The sequence below is a fragment of the Gavia stellata genome, chromosome 12 (assembly GCF_030936135.1).
Source record: "Gavia stellata isolate bGavSte3 chromosome 12, bGavSte3.hap2, whole genome shotgun sequence".
Classification (NCBI taxonomy): Eukaryota; Metazoa; Chordata; class Aves; order Gaviiformes; family Gaviidae; genus Gavia; species Gavia stellata.
Window position 1 is genome coordinate 5,148,652 of NC_082605.1, and position 18,514 is coordinate 5,167,165.

The 18,514-nt window shown below is 63.5% G+C and overlaps 3 protein-coding genes across 3 annotated transcripts; all 3 read right to left on the reverse strand.

Annotated features, from left to right (window-relative positions):
- Positions 1–54: 54 nt before the first annotated feature.
- On the reverse strand, positions 55–5,094 carry LOC132317909 (PHD finger protein 7-like). Its single transcript, XM_059823422.1, is given in 10 exon segments — positions 55–113; positions 2,000–2,812; positions 2,997–3,115; positions 3,268–3,381; positions 3,598–3,733; positions 3,736–3,953; positions 4,035–4,159; positions 4,440–4,541; positions 4,635–4,726; positions 5,064–5,094. Coding segments are annotated over 10 exon segments (1,809 nt in total).
- Positions 5,095–6,339: 1,245 nt separating this feature from the next.
- LOC132317910 (PHD finger protein 7-like) lies at positions 6,340–11,375 on the reverse strand. Its single transcript, XM_059823423.1, is given in 10 exon segments — positions 6,340–6,398; positions 8,285–9,097; positions 9,282–9,400; positions 9,553–9,666; positions 9,883–10,018; positions 10,021–10,238; positions 10,320–10,444; positions 10,725–10,826; positions 10,916–11,007; positions 11,345–11,375. Coding segments are annotated over 10 exon segments (1,809 nt in total).
- Positions 11,376–12,620: 1,245 nt separating this feature from the next.
- LOC132317911 (PHD finger protein 7-like) lies at positions 12,621–17,660 on the reverse strand. The gene is given in 10 exon segments (XM_059823424.1): positions 12,621–12,679; positions 14,566–15,378; positions 15,563–15,681; positions 15,834–15,947; positions 16,164–16,299; positions 16,302–16,519; positions 16,601–16,725; positions 17,006–17,107; positions 17,201–17,292; positions 17,630–17,660. Coding segments are annotated over 10 exon segments (1,809 nt in total).
- Between the last annotated feature and the right edge of the window lie 854 nt (positions 17,661–18,514).

Sequence of the window (18,514 nt, forward strand, 5' to 3'; positions counted from 1 at the left end):
AGGACTGCTCTGAATAATTCACCTGCGACACCAGGACAAAAGCCAGACAGTGTCTCAGGCGCCACCGGAGTAGGAAAAGAGGAATGCGAAATCCAGCATTGGAGAATCCAGGTCTGAAACGCAATTCAGGACTGAGAGAAACCTGAAAGCCCCAGAAGCCCTTCCACAATACTAGCTGGCCGACACTGCTGAGAGTGCCTAGAGGCTGCCCAGGCTGCCTCCTTCAGCTCCTGCTTTCAGAGTGTCCTCAGCCATCCTCTTCTACCAGCCACCTTGCAAGCCAAACTCTGCTGCTCAGGGTTTCCTTCTCAGCAGGCTTTCTGAGGTTTCGCTCGGCCTTCCTTTCGACGCCAGGGCGTTCCAGAGCTCCGTTAGCGAGGTGCCCACAGAGGTGGCCGGTGCCAGGCAACAAGCACCTCCGTTCAGAGCGAGGCCGTGCGTGACCACAGCTCTTGGGCCAGCTCCATTCGAGCTCCGGTGCTCGGGAGTGCCTGGGAGCTCACGTCGCACTCCCCCTGAAGAGCCCTGCCTGTTCTGGCCGTGTCTAGACCTCACGTCTTCCCAATCACAGCAGTCAAGAACAGAAGGACAAAGTGCTGCCACCGAGTTCTCTTTGGGACCCTCGAGACCTCCTTTCCTTCCTCATTGCCTCTTTGCTGGCAGAAAAGCCCATCAGGTCTCCCAGGTTCCCCTGCCTTCCTCAGAGAGGACAGCTGCTGCCTCATGTAACGAATCCCCTTTCATGCTGCATTAAGGCCTGTCAGGAAGGCACACACCTTAAGACCACCTGTAGTTTGCCTGACGAGCAGAGGGTTGTTCAAATCTGCACGGCCACCCCACGGGATTTCCTTCGCGCTTTGCTCACCGGGATTCTATGCTTCAGCCTTCTAGCTCTCCGCCAACGCCACAGAGCCCTTCAGCAGTCACTCTGCAAGCGAATCTTTTCTCCTTCCTGCACTGGAAAGGTACTTGCTGGTCTCCAACAGGAGGGAAATCCTTTCGGATGACTGACATTTCCCAGGCCTCCCGTTACCCTTCCGTAGAGCGTATGGGATGTTCTTGCTCTCAAGGGCGTACGAGGGGACTCAAGGCCTCAGTAGCAGGTACCGCTCTGACCCTCCTGAACTCTGTGGAGGAAATTCCTTACCAGGTGTTTGCAATGTCTGTGAAAAAAGGATTTCTTGGCTTATACTGCCAGAAGGAAGCCTTCAGCTGGTCCAGCAGCAATCCTGTTGGGGAACAGGACCCGGCCCTGGGGAACGGGCGATGCCCTTTGGCTCCTGTAGAAACACAACCTGCAGAGATCTTCATGTCGCCAATACAGACGTGACACTGAAGGGAACTTTTAAAGAAAAGCAGCTTTGCCACTTTGCCACAATTCTCACTACCCTAGGCAAGGAGGCTAGGAAATGGGGTGTAGCCTTGTCCAGAACGCAACGGAGTTGAAGCGTGTCAAAAGTCGCTGGGGCCGGGGCGTGTGATTTTGGGGGGGTGAGCCGCGAGGGCCATGCCGGGTGGGCGGGCGCGGCCCACATTGCCGGGAGCCAGGCGGCCAGCCCCGGTCCCGGGGGTGGGTGTGAACTTCCCGCGGGGAAACTGAGCAGGCTGCGGGGCCAGCGAGGCCCGAAGCACGCAGCCATGGCGCTGGGCAGCCGGCCAAGGCCAGCCCGCAAGGAGGGAGGTCTAGGGAAGGTGCTGCCAAGCCCCGGGGAGAGGACAACCCTCCGGGCCCTGCCCCTAACGCTGCCCCTCGGGAAAGGGAGAGGAGGAGGAAGCCGACAAATGAGCGTGGAATCTCCCAGTGCAGAGGTTAACGGCCAACTTTATTGTGCCGGTGGAGGGGGAGGAGGGCCAGCACTCGGAGACGGCGCACGGCTGTATGGATTTTGGGCCCGACGCCGCAAGCGGGAGCGGTCTCGCGTCCGCACAGGCCCAGGGAGGCTGGAGCAGCTGCCGCTGTCGAGCGCTGGGAAGGCAGAGGACCCCGATGGCAGCTGGCTGGCGGTGCTGGGGCTGCCGATGTCGGGTGCCGGGGAGCCGTGGGACGGCCCCAGCGCAGCCTGGCGGGGGCTCCTGCTCTCAGCGCTTGGTGCTGGGGCGCGGCTGCTCTCAGGGCGTCTTCTGGGCCAGCTGTAGGGAGTTTGGGCCCGACGTCGCAAGCGGGAGCGGTCTCGCACCCGCTTGGGCCCAGGTGGGCTGGAGCGGCTGCTGCCCTCAAGCACTGGGGAGCCGTGGGATGGCCCTGGTGCCGCGCTGCCGGGGCTGCTGGTCTCTGGTGCCAGGGAGCCATGGGACGGCCTGAGTGCTGCGTGGCTACCGGCGCTGGAGCTGCTGGTGTCCAGTGCTGGGGAGCCGCAGGAGGACCCCGACGCTTCGTGGCTGCTGGTGCTGGGGCTGCTGGTCTCTGGTACCAGCGAGCTGTGGGACAGCCCCAGCACCGCCTGGCTGGGAGTGCTGCTCTCAGCACTCGGTGCTGGCGCACGGCTCCTGCCACCGTGTCTGCTGGGCCGGCTGTATGGTGTTTGGGCCCGACGTTGCAAGCGGGAGCATTCTCGCACCCGCTCGGGCCCAGGGGGGCTGGAGCGGAGGCTGTCCTGAAGTGGCGGGGAGCCGCAGGAGGACCCCGATGGCGCCTGGCTGGCGGTGCTGGGGCTGCTGATCTCGGGCACCACAGATGCGAGAGATTGCCCCGATGCCGCCTGGCTGCTGGTGCTGGGGCTGCTGGTCTCGGGTGCCGGAGAGTCGTGGGAAGGCCCCGATCCTGACTGGCTGGCAGTGCTGGGGCCGGCGAGCTCCGAGGCGGTACTGGAGTCTGTAAGGGGAAGCGGGAAGGTCAAGGGCACGGCCCCCCAGGCCCAGGGCAGGATAGGCCAGTGCGGTGCGCCCGGCCGTCCGGGAGCAAAGAGGCTCTTCCAAGCCCACCCTGGGCACCCGCCGCCAGGCCTTGCCTGGCCCCTGGCCCCAGCCCAGGGGCACGCGGGTGCTTTGCCTCTTACCGGTGCCCAGGCCAGCACAGCTGTTGCACTCCCAGCTGGCCGTGCTGTTCCCCGAGTAGGCACAGCGTCTGTGGGTGCCCTCGGCAGCACAGGAGCAGCACAGGAGCAGTTGCCAGGGCCTGGGGAAGCAAACGGGTTCATGGCTGTGAGGACAGAGTGGCCGCAGCTCAGGACTGTCCGGCAGAGCTCTTGTTCTTAGTCCTTCCGCTTCGAGCCCTTGGCGAGACAGAGATCCCGTGCAGAGCTCCGGGGTGCAGCTTTGGCAACTTACCCCTCTTCCTCTGCCTGCTCCCTGCCTCCTGGACAAAGGCACTCGCTGGCATCGCAGCGGCCGTGCCTCTCATATAGTGCTGCATATCCATGGCTGTTCTCCCATGATGGCAGCCTGATGGAGAAAGGAAACTTGATGAGCCCCTGCTGCCCCGGCATCAGGCAGATGCAGGACGTCCCTGCTCTTCCCCCCTGCCCTGTTTCCAACTCCTCCATGAAGCTGACGCCCAGACTCACGGGACAGCGCAGGGCCAGGACTGCAGGGGCAGCCCCTGGCACGGCACAGCGCTTGCACCCTCGTGTCCTGTGAGCCAGGCAGGACGACACCAACCTGAAGGGGATTCGGATCCCCATGGTGAGCATTTCCAGGAGAAACTCTTCCTTATCTCTACAGAGCGGGCACTGGAAGCAAGAAATGCCAGCGCGCGCAGCCTGTCCCTGCAGGAGAAACATAAGGAGCACGAGTGAGGCCCTGGTGCTGCTGAGCGCCTGCCGTGGCCCGGGGCCAAGGGAAGGGCTCCTACCTGGATGCAGCCCCTGTGGAACCAGGCGTGTTTGCACGCTGGGCACACCATGGTGCCGAAGGACTTTCTGTCCCCCACAGGGTCCAGGCAGATGAGGCAGGTGGTGTTCTCCTCCGGAGCCGCCTCCACTGCCTGCTCTGGGCGGTGCTCCCAGCAGAAGGACCTGGGGGAAGAGGAAAGGGATGGGTGAGGTGAGAACTGCTGGGTCCTTCCCCGGTGGTGGCGAGGAGGGGAGAGGAGGTACCTGTACTGAGGAAGGAATTGGGTGACGCATCCACCCTCCACGGCACAGGGGAGATGGAAGCTGCGGTCGCAGTCTGTCTCGTGGCAGGTGATGGCGGCCCCATTCTCGCCACAGACGAAGCAGTCCTGGAAAGGGCAGAGCAGCCCCCATCAGTGGCAGCCTCAGGGTCTCCACCGCCAGCCCCACACCTCCGGGCAGGGCGCAGGATGCGGCCGCTGCTGGGACACAGCCCGCAGACATGCCTGGCGGCCGAGGCACCTGTGCTGGGGCCTCTGTGGAGCTGCTGGGAGCAAGACTTTTGTCCCAGAGCTGGTTGGAAGGGCTGGGATTTCTTTCTTGGGGCCTGGGCTAAGCTGCTGCAACCCTCTCCTGGCACAAATCTCCCTGTTCTTGTCGGGTCCTCACCTTCCGCGCTGCCCGCTGGATGGTGCGTCGAATATCCTCAGGGAGAAATCCCATGAGTCCTAATTCCTTGAGCCGTTGCTGGTAAAGCTCGTTGGCGAAAAACTGCAGAAGAGGAAAGACGAGGGAGGAGCTGATGAGGCGAGTGTGGCAGGGACTGCCTGTGGAAAAGCTGGAAGGAGCCCCGGAGAAACTCACCAGGCAAAACACGTGGGCACAGAGCCCTTCCTTCTCCAGTTTGCGCCCACAGATGTCCGGGTCAGCCTCTGCCCAGCGACACAGCATGCACGCTGGAGGGGAGAGAGCAAATGGCAGCGGGAATGAGCACCTCTGCGGGGCCGGGGGCAGCGTCCCTGCGGGATTGCCCCCGAGGGCCTGCTCTGTCCCTGCCTAGCTGGCTGATGGGCAGGGCCGGAGGCCTTGGAGAGGAAGGGGGCATTGCAGGCCCGGGTGTCCCAGCAGGCGCCCACTGCCCAGCCTGGGCCAGGCTTGCTGAGGCAAGGAGGGGCCCTGCCCCGGGGCGGTTGGGGAGCTCCTGCCTCCCTCGCCCTGCCACCGCTCTCGGCCCCACGCTGACCGCCCCGACAACCCCTCTGCCAGGCTGCGGGAGGGGTACGTTGCTCTCACCCTGCTCCGTCGAGGCGGGGGCCCTCTCCATCCTTGCGGACATGGCACACATCAACAGTGAGCGTTTGGAGAGTCTCTGTCCCAGCAGCGCTGGGGTGTCTCCTCCAGATGCTCCTCTGCTGACTCTGAAGGAGAAGCGAGGCGCAGGTGAGCTTGCAGCACAGGCCCAGAGCCCCGAGACGTGGGGCCCCCCTCCTCCCTCGGCAGCCCCGCGCAAGCCCCGTCCCTCCCCTCACCTCACCAGGTCGCACTGGCGCACGGCCTGAGCCCAGCGCTCCTTTTTGTGGGCTTGGCCCCGCGGGTCACAGTGCCCGCTGTGACATCAGCACCGCTGGCCTGCCTGCGCCCCAAATACGGGCAGGGACGGGCTCGGCCACCTGCCACCCGCTCCGAGACGGCCGCCGCCTCACAGGGGTGGCTGTGAAGTGCCCAGGCGGGGGCCCGAGCCCTCGGCACCCGCGTAACCGGGGCGGCTGCTCCTGCAGTACTGCCTCTGGTTCTGGGCTCCCCGGCAGAGGGGCCAGAAGCCACCGTTGAGCCGTGCCCACGCTCACACGTCCCATCCGCTCAGACGCGGTGGGTGGCCGGGGCACAGCACAGGGCCTCGGGACGGCACCTAAGTGTCGCAGGTGGCCCAACGTCTTTCCCCTGAGCTCCTCAGCGCTTTGGTGATGTGCTGCCTCCAGAACAAAAAGCAGCTGGTCCGCAAGCTGGGGAGTCACGGCGGAAATGGCCTTTTTCCATGGCAATAAACTGCCTTTCAGAAGCACTGTGCGCCTTTCCTGGGTGGGGTAGGAAACTGCAAGCGGCTGTGGGGCAGCTGTGGAGGCGGTGGGTGGGAGCGTTGATCTGTTTGAGGGTAGAATGGCTCTACAGAGGGATCTGGACAGGCTGGATCGCTGGGCCGAGGGTTTGCAAGCGTTTCAGCAACAGGCTGCCCAGGGAAGTGGTTGAGTCACCTTCCCTGGAGGTATTTAAAAGACATGCAGATGGGGCGCTTAGGGACATGGTTTGGTGGTGGACTTGGCAGGGTTAGGTTAACGGTTGGACTCGATGCTTTTAAGGGTCTTTTCCAACCTGAATGACCCTATGATTCTAATTGCCATTCAATTATTGCTTAATCACCATTTGATTACCATTTGATTGTCATTCCATCATCGATTACTTACCATTTGATCACCGCTTGATCATTAATAAAAGCCTTCTAGTTAACCCCACAACGAGGACTGCTCTGAATAATTCACCTGCGACACCAGGACAAAAGCCAGACAGTGTCTCAGGCGCCACCGGAGTAGGAAAAGAGGAATGCGAAATCCAGCATTGGAGAATCCAGGTCTGAAACGCAATTCAGGACTGAGAGAAACCTGAAAGCCCCAGAAGCCCTTCCACAATACTAGCTGGCCGACACTGCTGAGAGTGCCTAGAGGCTGCCCAGGCTGCCTCCTTCAGCTCCTGCTTTCAGAGTGTCCTCAGCCATCCTCTTCTACCAGCCACCTTGCAAGCCAAACTCTGCTGCTCAGGGTTTCCTTCTCAGCAGGCTTTCTGAGGTTTCGCTCGGCCTTCCTTTCGACGCCAGGGCGTTCCAGAGCTCCGTTAGCGAGGTGCCCACAGAGGTGGCCGGTGCCAGGCAACAAGCACCTCCGTTCAGAGCGAGGCCGTGCGTGACCACAGCTCTTGGGCCAGCTCCATTCGAGCTCCGGTGCTCGGGAGTGCCTGGGAGCTCACGTCGCACTCCCCCTGAAGAGCCCTGCCTGTTCTGGCCGTGTCTAGACCTCACGTCTTCCCAATCACAGCAGTCAAGAACAGAAGGACAAAGTGCTGCCACCGAGTTCTCTTTGGGACCCTCGAGACCTCCTTTCCTTCCTCATTGCCTCTTTGCTGGCAGAAAAGCCCATCAGGTCTCCCAGGTTCCCCTGCCTTCCTCAGAGAGGACAGCTGCTGCCTCATGTAACGAATCCCCTTTCATGCTGCATTAAGGCCTGTCAGGAAGGCACACACCTTAAAACCACCTGTAGTTTGCCTGACGAGCAGAGGGTTGTTCAAATCTGCACGGCCACCCCACGGGATTTCCTTCGCGCTTTGCTCACCGGGATTCTATGCTTCAGCCTTCTAGCTCTCCGCCAACGCCACAGAGCCCTTCAGCAGTCACTCTGCAAGCGAATCTTTTCTCCTTCCTGCACTGGAAAGGTACTTGCTGGTCTCCAACAGGAGGGAAATCCTTTCGGATGACTGACATTTCCCAGGCCTCCCGTTACCCTTCCGTAGAGCGTATGGGATGTTCTTGCTCTCAAGGGCGTACGAGGGGACTCAAGGCCTCAGTAGCAGGTACCGCTCTGACCCTCCTGAACTCTGTGGAGGAAATTCCTTACCAGGTGTTTGCAATGTCTGTGAAAAAAGGATTTCTTGGCTTATACTGCCAGAAGGAAGCCTTCAGCTGGTCCAGCAGCAATCCTGTTGGGGAACAGGACCCGGCCCTGGGGAACGGGCGATGCCCTTTGGCTCCTGTAGAAACACAACCTGCAGAGATCTTCATGTCGCCAATACAGACGTGACACTGAAGGGAACTTTTAAAGAAAAGCAGCTTTGCCACTTTGCCACAATTCTCACTACCCTAGGCAAGGAGGCTAGGAAATGGGGTGTAGCCTTGTCCAGAACGCAACGGAGTTGAAGCGTGTCAAAAGTCGCTGGGGCCGGGGCGTGTGATTTTGGGGGGGTGAGCCGCGAGGGCCATGCCGGGTGGGCGGGCGCGGCCCACATTGCCGGGAGCCAGGCGGCCAGCCCCGGTCCCGGGGGTGGGTGTGAACTTCCCGCGGGGAAACTGAGCAGGCTGCGGGGCCAGCGAGGCCCGAAGCACGCGGCCATGGCGCTGGGCAGCCGGCCAAGGCCAGCCCGCAAGGAGGGAGGTCTAGGGAAGGTGCTGCCAAGCCCCGGGGAGAGGACAACCCTCCGGGCCCTGCCCCTAACGCTGCCCCTCGGGAAAGGGAGAGGAGGAGGAAGCCGACAAATGAGCGTGGAATCTCCCAGTGCAGAGGTTAACGGCCAACTTTATTGTGCCGGTGGAGGGGGAGGAGGGCCAGCACTCGGAGACGGCGCACGGCTGTATGGATTTTGGGCCCGACGCCGCAAGCGGGAGCGGTCTCGCGTCCGCACAGGCCCAGGGAGGCTGGAGCAGCTGCCGCTGTCGAGCGCTGGGAAGGCAGAGGACCCCGATGGCAGCTGGCTGGCGGTGCTGGGGCTGCCGATGTCGGGTGCCGGGGAGCCGTGGGACGTCCCCAGCGCAGCCTGGCGGGGGCTCCTGCTCTCAGCGCTTGGTGCTGGGGCGCGGCTGCTCTCAGGGCGTCTTCTGGGCCAGCTGTAGGGAGTTTGGGCCCGACGTCGCAAGCGGGAGCGGTCTCGCACCCGCTTGGGCCCAGGTGGGCTGGAGCGGCTGCTGCCCTCAAGCACTGGGGAGCCGTGGGATGGCCCTGGTGCCGCGCTGCCGGGGCTGCTGGTCTCTGGTGCCAGGGAGCCATGGGACGGCCCGAATGCTGCGTGGCTACCGGCGCTGGAGCTGCTGGTGTCCAGTGCTGGGGAGCCGCAGGAGGACCCCGACGCTTCGTGGCTGCTGGTGCTGGGGCTGCTGGTCTCCGGTACCAGCGAGCTGTGGGACAGCCCCAGCACCGCCTGGCTGGGAGTGCTGCTCTCAGCACTCGGTGCTGGCGCACGGCTCCTGCCACCGTGTCTGCTGGGCCGGCTGTATGGTGTTTGGGCCCGACGTTGCAAGCGGGAGCATTCTCGCACCCGCTCGGGCCCAGGGGGGCTGGAGCGGAGGCTGTCCTGAAGTGGCGGGGAGCCGCAGGAGGACCCCGATGGCGCCTGGCTGGCGGTGCTGGGGCTGCTGATCTCGGGCACCACAGATGCGAGAGATTGCCCCGATGCCGCCTGGCTGCTGGTGCTGGGGCTGCTGGTCTCGGGTGCCGGAGAGTCGTGGGAAGGCCCCGATCCTGACTGGCTGGCAGTGCTGGGGCCGGCGAGCTCCGAGGCGGTACTGGAGTCTGCAAGGGGAAGCGGGAAGGTCAAGGGCACGGCCCCCCAGGCCCAGGGCAGGATAGGCCAGTGCGGTGCGCCCGGCCGTCCGGGAGCAAAGAGGCTCTTCCAAGCCCACCCTGGGCACCCACCACCAGGCCTTGCCTGGCCCCTGGCCCCAGCCCAGGGGCACGTGGGTGCTTTGCCTCTTACCGGTGCCCAGGCCAGCACAGCTGTTGCACTCCCAGCTGGCCGTGCTGTTCCCCGAGTAGGCGCAGCGTCTGTGGGTGCCCTCGGCAGCACAGGAGCAGCACAGGAGCAGTTGCCAGGGCCTGGGGAAGCAAACGGGTTCATGGCTGTGAGGACAGAGTGGCCGCAGCTCAGGACTGTCCGGCAGAGCTCTTGTTCTTAGTCCTTCCGCTTCGAGCCCTTGGCGAGACAGAGATCCCGTGCAGAGCTCCGGGGTGCAGCTTTGGCAACTTACCCCTCTTCCTCTGCCTGCTCCCTGCCTCCTGGACAAAGGCACTCGCTGGCATCGCAGCGGCCGTGCCTCTCATATAGTGCTGCATATCCATGGCTGTTCTCCCATGATGGCAGCCTGATGGAGAAAGGAAACTTGATGAGCCCCTGCTGCCCCGGCATCAGGCAGATGCAGGACGTCCCTGCTCTTCCCCCCTGCCCTGTTTCCAACTCCTCCATGAAGCTGACGCCCAGACTCACGGGACAGCGCAGGGCCAGGACTGCAGGGGCAGCCCCTGGCACGGCACAGCGCTTGCACCCTCGTGTCCTGTGAGCCAGGCAGGACGACACCAACCTGAAGGGGATTCGGATCCCCATGGTGAGCATTTCCAGGAGAAACTCTTCCTTATCTCTACAGAGCGGGCACTGGAAGCAAGAAATGCCAGCGCGCGCAGCCTGTCCCTGCAGGAGAAACATAAGGAGCACGAGTGAGGCCCTGGTGCTGCTGAGCGCCTGCCGTGGCCCGGGGCCAAGGGAAGGGCTCCTACCTGGATGCAGCCCCTGTGGAACCAGGCGTGTTTGCACGCTGGGCACACCATGGTGCCGTAGGACTTTCTGTCCCCCACAGGGTCCAGGCAGATGAGGCAGGTGGTGTTCTCCTCCGGAGCCGCCTCCACTGCCTGCTCTGGGCGGTGCTCCCAGCAGAAGGACCTGGGGGAAGAGGAAAGGGATGGGCGAGGTGAGAACTGCTGGGTCCTTCCCCGGTGGTGGCGAGGAGGGGAGAGGAGGTACCTGTACTGAGGAAGGAACTGGGTGACGCATCCACCCTCCACGGCACAGGGGAGATGGAAGCTGCGGTCACAGTCCGTCTCGTGGCAGGTGATGGCGGCCCCATTCTCGCCACAGACGAAGCAGTCCTGGAAAGGGCAGAGCAGCCCCCATCAGCGGCAGCCTCAGGGTCTCCACCGCCAGCCCCACACCTCCGGGCAGGGCGCAGGATGCAGCCGCTGCTGGGACACAGCCCGCAGACGTGCCTGGCGGCCGAGGCACCTGTGCTGGGGCCTCTGTGGAGCTGCTGGGAGCAAGACTTTTGTCCCAGAGCTGGTTGGAAGGGCTGGGATTTCTTTCTTGGGGCCTGGGCTAAGCTGCTGCAACCCTCTCCTGGCACAAATCTCCCTGTTCTTGTCGGGTCCTCACCTTCTGCGCTGCCCGCTGGATGGTGCGTCGAATATCCTCAGGGAGAAATCCCATGAGTCCTAATTCCTTGAGCCGTTGCTGGTAAAGCTCGTTGGCGAAAAACTGCAGAAGAGGAAAGACGAGGAGCTGATGAGGCGAGTGTGGCAGGGACTGCCTGTGGAAAAGCTGGAAGGAGCCCCGGAGAAACTCACCAGGCAAAACACGTGGGCACAGAGCCCTTCCTTCTCCAGTTTGCGCCCACAGATGTCCGGGTCAGCCTCTGCCCGGCGACACAGCATGCACGCTGGAGGGGAGAGAGCAAATGGCAGCGGGAATGAGCACCTCTGCGGGGCCGGGGGCAGCGTCCCTGCGGGATTGCCCCCGAGGGCCTGCTCTGTCCCTGCCTAGCTGGCTGATGGGCAGGGCCGGAGGCCTTGGAGAGGAAGGGGGCATTGCAGGCCCGGGTGTCCCAGCAGGCGCCCACTGCCCAGCCTGGGCCGGGCTTGCTGAGGCAAGGAGGGGCCCTGCCCCGGGGCGCTTGGGGAGCTCCTGCCTCCCTCGCCCTGCCACCGCTCTCGGCCCCACGCTGACCGCCCCGACAACCCCTCTGCCAGGCTGCGGGAGGGGTACGTTGCTCTCACCCTGCTCCGTCGAGGCGGGGGCCCTCTCCATCCTTGCGGACATGGCACACATCAACAGTGAGCGTTTGGAGAGTCTCTGTCCCAGCAGCGCCGGGGTGTCTCCTCCAGATGCTCCTCTGCTGACTCTGAGGGAGAAGCGAGGTGCAGGTGAGCTTGCAGCACAGGCCCAGAGCCCCGAGACGTGGGGCCCCCCTCCTCCCTCGGCAGCCCCGCGCAAGCCCCGTCCCTCCCCTCACCTCACCAGGTCGCACTGGCGCACGGCCTGAGCCCAGCGCTCCTTTTTGTGGGCTTGGCCCCGCGGGTCACAGTGCCCGCTGTGACATCAGCACCGCTGGCCTGCCTGCGCCCCAAATACGGGCAGGGACGGGCTCGGCCACCTGCCACCCGCTCCGAGACGGCCGCCGCCTCACAGGGGTGGCTGTGAAGTGCCCAGGCGGGGGCCCGAGCCCTCGGCACCTGCGTAACCGGGGCGGCTGCTCCTGCAGTACTGCCTCTGGTTCTGGGCTCCCCGGCAGAGGGGCCAGAAGCCACCGTTGAGCCGTGCCCACGCTCACACGTCCCATCCGCTCAGACGCGGTGGGTGGCCGGGGCACAGCACAGGGCCTCGGGACGGCACCTAAGTGTCGCAGGTGGCCCAACGTCTTTCCCCTGAGCTCCTCAGCGCTTTGGTGATGTGCTGCCTCCAGAACAAAAAGCAGCTGGTCCGCAAGCTGGGGAGTCACGGCGGAAATGGCCTTTTTCCATGGCAATAAACTGCCTTTCAGAAGCACTGTGCGCCTTTCCTGGGTGGGGTAGGAAACTGCAAGCGGCTGTGGGGCAGCTGTGGAGGCGGTGGGTGGGAGCGTTGATCTGTTTGAGGGTAGAATGGCTCTACAGAGGGATCTGGACAGGCTGGATCGCTGGGCCGAGGGTTTGCAAGCGTTTCAGCAACAGGCTGCCCAGGGAAGTGGTTGAGTCACCTTCCCTGGAGGTATTTAAAAGACATGCAGATGGGGCGCTTAGGGACATGGTTTGGTGGTGGACTTGGCAGGGTTAGGTTAACGGTTGGACTCGATGCTTTTAAGGGTCTTTTCCAACCTGAATGACCCTATGATTCTAATTGCCATTCAATTATTGCTTAATCACCATTTGATTACCATTTGATTGTCATTCCATCATCGATTACTTACCATTTGATCACCGCTTGATCATTAATAAAAGCCTTCTAGTTAACCCCACAACGAGGACTGCTCTGAATAATTCACCTGCGACACCAGGACAAAAGCCAGACAGTGTCTCAGGCGCCACCGGAGTAGGAAAAGAGGAATGCGAAATCCAGCATTGGAGAATCCAGGTCTGAAACGCAATTCAGGACTGAGAGAAACCTGAAAGCCCCAGAAGCCCTTCCACAATACTAGCTGGCCGACACTGCTGAGAGTGCCTAGAGGCTGCCCAGGCTGCCTCCTTCAGCTCCTGCTTTCAGAGTGTCCTCAGCCATCCTCTTCTACCAGCCACCTTGCAAGCCAAACTCTGCTGCTCAGGGTTTCCTTCTCAGCAGGCTTTCTGAGGTTTCGCTCGGCCTTCCTTTCGACGCCAGGGCGTTCCAGAGCTCCGTTAGCGAGGTGCCCACAGAGGTGGCCGGTGCCAGGCAACAAGCACCTCCGTTCAGAGCGAGGCCGTGCGTGACCACAGCTCTTGGGCCAGCTCCATTCGAGCTCCGGTGCTCGGGAGTGCCTGGGAGCTCACGTCGCACTCCCCCTGAAGAGCCCTGCCTGTTCTGGCCGTGTCTAGACCTCACGTCTTCCCAATCACAGCAGTCAAGAACAGAAGGACAAAGTGCTGCCACCGAGTTCTCTTTGGGACCCTCGAGACCTCCTTTCCTTCCTCATTGCCTCTTTGCTGGCAGAAAAGCCCATCAGGTCTCCCAGGTTCCCCTGCCTTCCTCAGAGAGGACAGCTGCTGCCTCATGTAACGAATCCCCTTTCATGCTGCATTAAGGCCTGTCAGGAAGGCACACACCTTAAAACCACCTGTAGTTTGCCTGACGAGCAGAGGGTTGTTCAAATCTGCACGGCCACCCCACGGGATTTCCTTCGCGCTTTGCTCACCGGGATTCTATGCTTCAGCCTTCTAGCTCTCCGCCAACGCCACAGAGCCCTTCAGCAGTCACTCTGCAAGCGAATCTTTTCTCCTTCCTGCACTGGAAAGGTACTTGCTGGTCTCCAACAGGAGGGAAATCCTTTCGGATGACTGACATTTCCCAGGCCTCCCGTTACCCTTCCGTAGAGCGTATGGGATGTTCTTGCTCTCAAGGGCGTACGAGGGGACTCAAGGCCTCAGTAGCAGGTACCGCTCTGACCCTCCTGAACTCTGTGGAGGAAATTCCTTACCAGGTGTTTGCAATGTCTGTGAAAAAAGGATTTCTTGGCTTATACTGCCAGAAGGAAGCCTTCAGCTGGTCCAGCAGCAATCCTGTTGGGGAACAGGACCCGGCCCTGGGGAACGGGCGATGCCCTTTGGCTCCTGTAGAAACACAACCTGCAGAGATCTTCATGTCGCCAATACAGACGTGACACTGAAGGGAACTTTTAAAGAAAAGCAGCTTTGCCACTTTGCCACAATTCTCACTAACCTAGGCAAGGAGGCTAGGAAATGGGGTGTAGCCTTGTCCAGAACGCAACGGAGTTGAAGCGTGTCAAAAGTCGCTGGGGCCGGGGCGTGTGATTTTGGGGGGGTGAGCCGCGAGGGCCATGCCGGGTGGGCGGGCGCGGCCCACATTGCCGGGAGCCAGGCGGCCAGCCCCGGTCCCGGGGGTGGGTGTGAACTTCCCGCGGGGAAACTGAGCAGGGTGCGGGGCCAGCGAGGCCCGAAGCACGCGGCCATGGCGCTGGGCAGCCGGCCAAGGCCAGCCCGCAAGGAGGGAGGTCTAGGGAAGGTGCTGCCAAGCCCCGGGGAGAGGACAACCCTCCGGGCCCTGCCCCTAACGCTGCCCCTCGGGAAAGGGAGAGGAGGAGGAAGCCGACAAATGAGCGTGGAATCTCCCAGTGCAGAGGTTAACGGCCAACTTTATTGTGCCGGTGGAGGGGGAGGAGGGCCAGCACTCGGAGACGGCGCACGGCTGTATGGATTTTGGGCCCGACGCCGCAAGCGGGAGCGGTCTCGCGTCCGCACAGGCCCAGGGAGGCTGGAGCAGCTGCCGCTGTCGAGCGCTGGGAAGGCAGAGGACCCCGATGGCAGCTGGCTGGCGGTGCTGGGGCTGCCGATGTCGGGTGCCGGGGAGCCGTGGGACGGCCCCAGCGCAGCCTGGCGGGGGCTCCTGCTCTCAGCGCTTGGTGCTGGGGCGCGGCTGCTCTCAGGGCGTCTTCTGGGCCAGCTGTAGGGAGTTTGGGCCCGACGTCGCAAGCGGGAGCGGTCTCGCACCCGCTTGGGCCCAGGTGGGCTGGAGCGGCTGCTGCCCTCAAGCACTGGGGAGCCGTGGGATGGCCCTGGTGCCGCGCTGCCGGGGCTGCTGGTCTCTGGTGCCAGGGAGCCATGGGACGGCCCGAATGCTGCGTGGCTACCGGCGCTGGAGCTGCTGGTGTCCAGTGCTGGGGAGCCGCAGGAGGACCCCGACGCTTCGTGGCTGCTGGTGCTGGGGCTGCTGGTCTCCGGTACCAGCGAGCTGTGGGACAGCCCCAGCACCGCCTGGCTGGGAGTGCTGCTCTCAGCACTCGGTGCTGGCGCACGGCTCCTGCCACCGTGTCTGCTGGGCCGGCTGTATGGTGTTTGGGCCCGACGTTGCAAGCGGGAGCATTCTCGCACCCGCTCGGGCCCAGGGGGGCTGGAGCGGAGGCTGTCCTGAAGTGGCGGGGAGCCGCAGGAGGACCCCGATGGCGCCTGGCTGGCGGTGCTGGGGCTGCTGATCTCGGGCACCACAGATGCGAGAGATTGCCCCGATGCCGCCTGGCTGCTGGTGCTGGGGCTGCTGGTCTCGGGTGCCGGAGAGTCGTGGGAAGGCCCCGATCCTGACTGGCTGGCAGTGCTGGGGCCGGCGAGCTCCGAGGCGGTACTGGAGTCTGCAAGGGGAAGCGGGAAGGTCAAGGGCACGGCCCCCCAGGCCCAGGGCAGGATAGGCCAGTGCGGTGCGCCCGGCCGTCCGGGAGCAAAGAGGCTCTTCCAAGCCCACCCTGGGCACCCGCTGCCAGGCCTTGCCTGGCCCCTGGCCCCAGCCCAGGGGCACGTGGGTGCTTTGCCTCTTACCGGTGCCCAGGCCAGCACAGCTGTTGCACTCCCAGCTGGCCGTGCTGTTCCCCGAGTAGGCGCAGCGTCTGTGGGTGCCCTCGGCAGCACAGGAGCAGCACAGGAGCAGTTGCCAGGGCCTGGGGAAGCAAACGGGTTCATGGCTGTGAGGACAGAGTGGCCGCAGCTCAGGACTGTCCGGCAGAGCTCTTGTTCTTAGTCCTTCCGCTTCGAGCCCTTGGCGAGACAGAGATCCCGTGCAGAGCTCCGGGGTGCAGCTTTGGCAACTTACCCCTCTTCCTCTGCCTGCTCCCTGCCTCCTGGACAAAGGCACTCGCTGGCATCGCAGCGGCCGTGCCTCTCATATAGTGCTGCATATCCATGGCTGTTCTCCCATGATGGCAGCCTGATGGAGAAAGGAAACTTGATGAGCCCCTGCTGCCCCGGCATCAGGCAGATGCAGGACGTCCCTGCTCTTCCCCCCTGCCCTGTTTCCAACTCCTCCATGAAGCTGACGCCCAGACTCACGGGACAGCGCAGGGCCAGGACTGCAGGGGCAGCCCCTGGCACGGCACAGCGCTTGCACCCTCGTGTCCTGTGAGCCAGGCAGGACGACACCAACCTGAAGGGGATTCGGATCCCCATGGTGAGCATTTCCAGGAGAAACTCTTCCTTATCTCTACAGAGCGGGCACTGGAAGCAAGAAATGCCAGCGCGCGCAGCCTGTCCCTGCAGGAGAAACATAAGGAGCACGAGTGAGGCCCTGGTGCTGCTGAGCGCCTGCCGTGGCCCGGGGCCAAGGGAAGGGCTCCTACCTGGATGCAGCCCCTGTGGAACCAGGCGTGTTTGCACGCTGGGCACACCATGGTGCCGTAGGACTTTCTGTCCCCCACAGGGTCCAGGCAGATGAGGCAGGTGGTGTTCTCCTCCGGAGCCGCCTCCACTGCCTGCTCTGGGCGGTGCTCCCAGCAGAAGGACCTGGGGGAAGAGGAAAGGGATGGGCGAGGTGAGAACTGCTGGGTCCTTCCCCGGTGGTGGCGAGGAGGGGAGAGGAGGTACCTGTACTGAGGAAGGAACTGGGTGACGCATCCACCCTCCACGGCACAGGGGAGATGGAAGCTGCGGTCACAGTCCGTCTCGTGGCAGGTGATGGCGGCCCCATTCTCGCCACAGACGAAGCAGTCCTGGAAAGGGCAGAGCAGCCCCCATCAGCGGCAGCCTCAGGGTCTCCACCGCCAGCCCCACACCTCCGGGCAGGGCGCAGGATGCAGCCGCTGCTGGGACACAGCCCGCAGACATGCCTGGCGGCCGAGGCACCTGTGCTGGGGCCTCTGTGGAGCTGCTGGGAGCAAGACTTTTGTCCCAGAGCTGGTTGGAAGGGCTGGGATTTCTTTCTTGGGGCCTGGGCTAAGCTGCTGCAACCCTCTCCTGGCACAAATCTCCCTGTTCTTGTCGGGTCCTCACCTTCTGCGCTGCCCGCTGGATGGTGCGTCGAATATCCTCAGGGAGAAATCCCATGAGTCCTAATTCCTTGAGCCGTTGCTGGTAAAGCTCGTTGGCGAAAAACTGCAGAAGAGGAAAGACGAGGGAGGAGCTGATGAGGCGAGTGTGGCAGGGACTGCCTGTGGAAAAGCTGGAAGGAGCCCCGGAGAAACTCACCAGGCAAAACACGTGGGCACAGAGCCCTTCCTTCTCCAGTTTGCGCCCACAGATGTCCGGGTCAGCCTCTGCCCGGCGACACAGCATGCACGCTGGAGGGGAGAGAGCAAATGGCAGCGGGAATGAGCACCTCTGCGGGGCCGGGGGCAGCGTCCCTGCGGGATTGCCCCCGAGGGCCTGCTCTGTCCCTGCCTAGCTGGCTGATGGGCAGGGCCGGAGGCCTTGGAGAGGAAGGGGGCATTGCAGGCCCGGGTGTCCCAGCAGGCGCCCACTGCCCAGCCTGGGCCGGGCTTGCTGAGGCAAGGAGGGGCCCTGCCCCGGGGCGCTTGGGGAGCTCCTGCCTCCCTCGCCCTGCCACCGCTCTCGGCCCCACGCTGACCGCCCCGACAACCCCTCTGCCAGGCTGCGGGAGGGGTACGTTGCTCTCACCCTGCTCCGTCGAGGCGGGGGCCCTCTCCATCCTTGCGGACATGGCACACATCAACAGTGAGCGTTTGGAGAGTCTCTGTCCCAGCAGCGCCGGGGTGTCTCCTCCAGATGCTCCTCTGCTGACTCTGAGGGAGAAGCGAGGTGCAGGTGAGCTTGCAGCACAGGCCCAGAGCCCCGAGACGTGGGGCCCCCCTCCTCCCTCGGCAGCCCCGCGCAAGCCCCGTCCCTCCCCTCACCTCACCAGGTCGCACTGGCGCACGGCCTGAGCCCAGCGCTCCTTTTTGTGGGCTTGGCCCCGCGGGTCACAGTGCCCGCTGTGACATCAGCACCGCTGGCCTGCCTGCGCCCCAAATACGGGCAGGGACGGGCTCGGCCACCTGCCACCCGCTCCGAGACGGCCGCCGCCTCACAGGGGTGGCTGTGAAGTGCCCAGGCGGGGGCCCGAGCCCTCGGCACCCGCGTAACCGGGGCGGCTGCTCCTGCAGTACTGCCTCTGGTTCTGGGCTCCCCGGCAGAGGGGCCAGAAGCCACCGTTGAGCCGTGCCCACGCTCACACGTCCCATCCGCTCAGACGCGGTGGGTGGCCGGGGCACAGCACAGGGCCTCGGGACGGCACCTAAGTGTCGCAGGTGGCCCAACGTCTTTCCCCTGAGCTCCTCAGCGCTTTGGTGATGTGCTGCCTCCAGAACAAAAAGCAGCTGGTCCGCAAGCTGGGGAGTCACGGCGGAAATGGCCTTTTTCCATGGCAATAAACTGCCTTTCAGAAGCACTGTGCGCCTTTCCTGGGTGGGGTAGGAAACTGCAAGCGGCTGTGGGGCAGCTGTGGAGGCGGTGGGTGGGAGCGTTGATCTGTTTGAGGGTAGAATGGCTCTACAGAGGGATCTG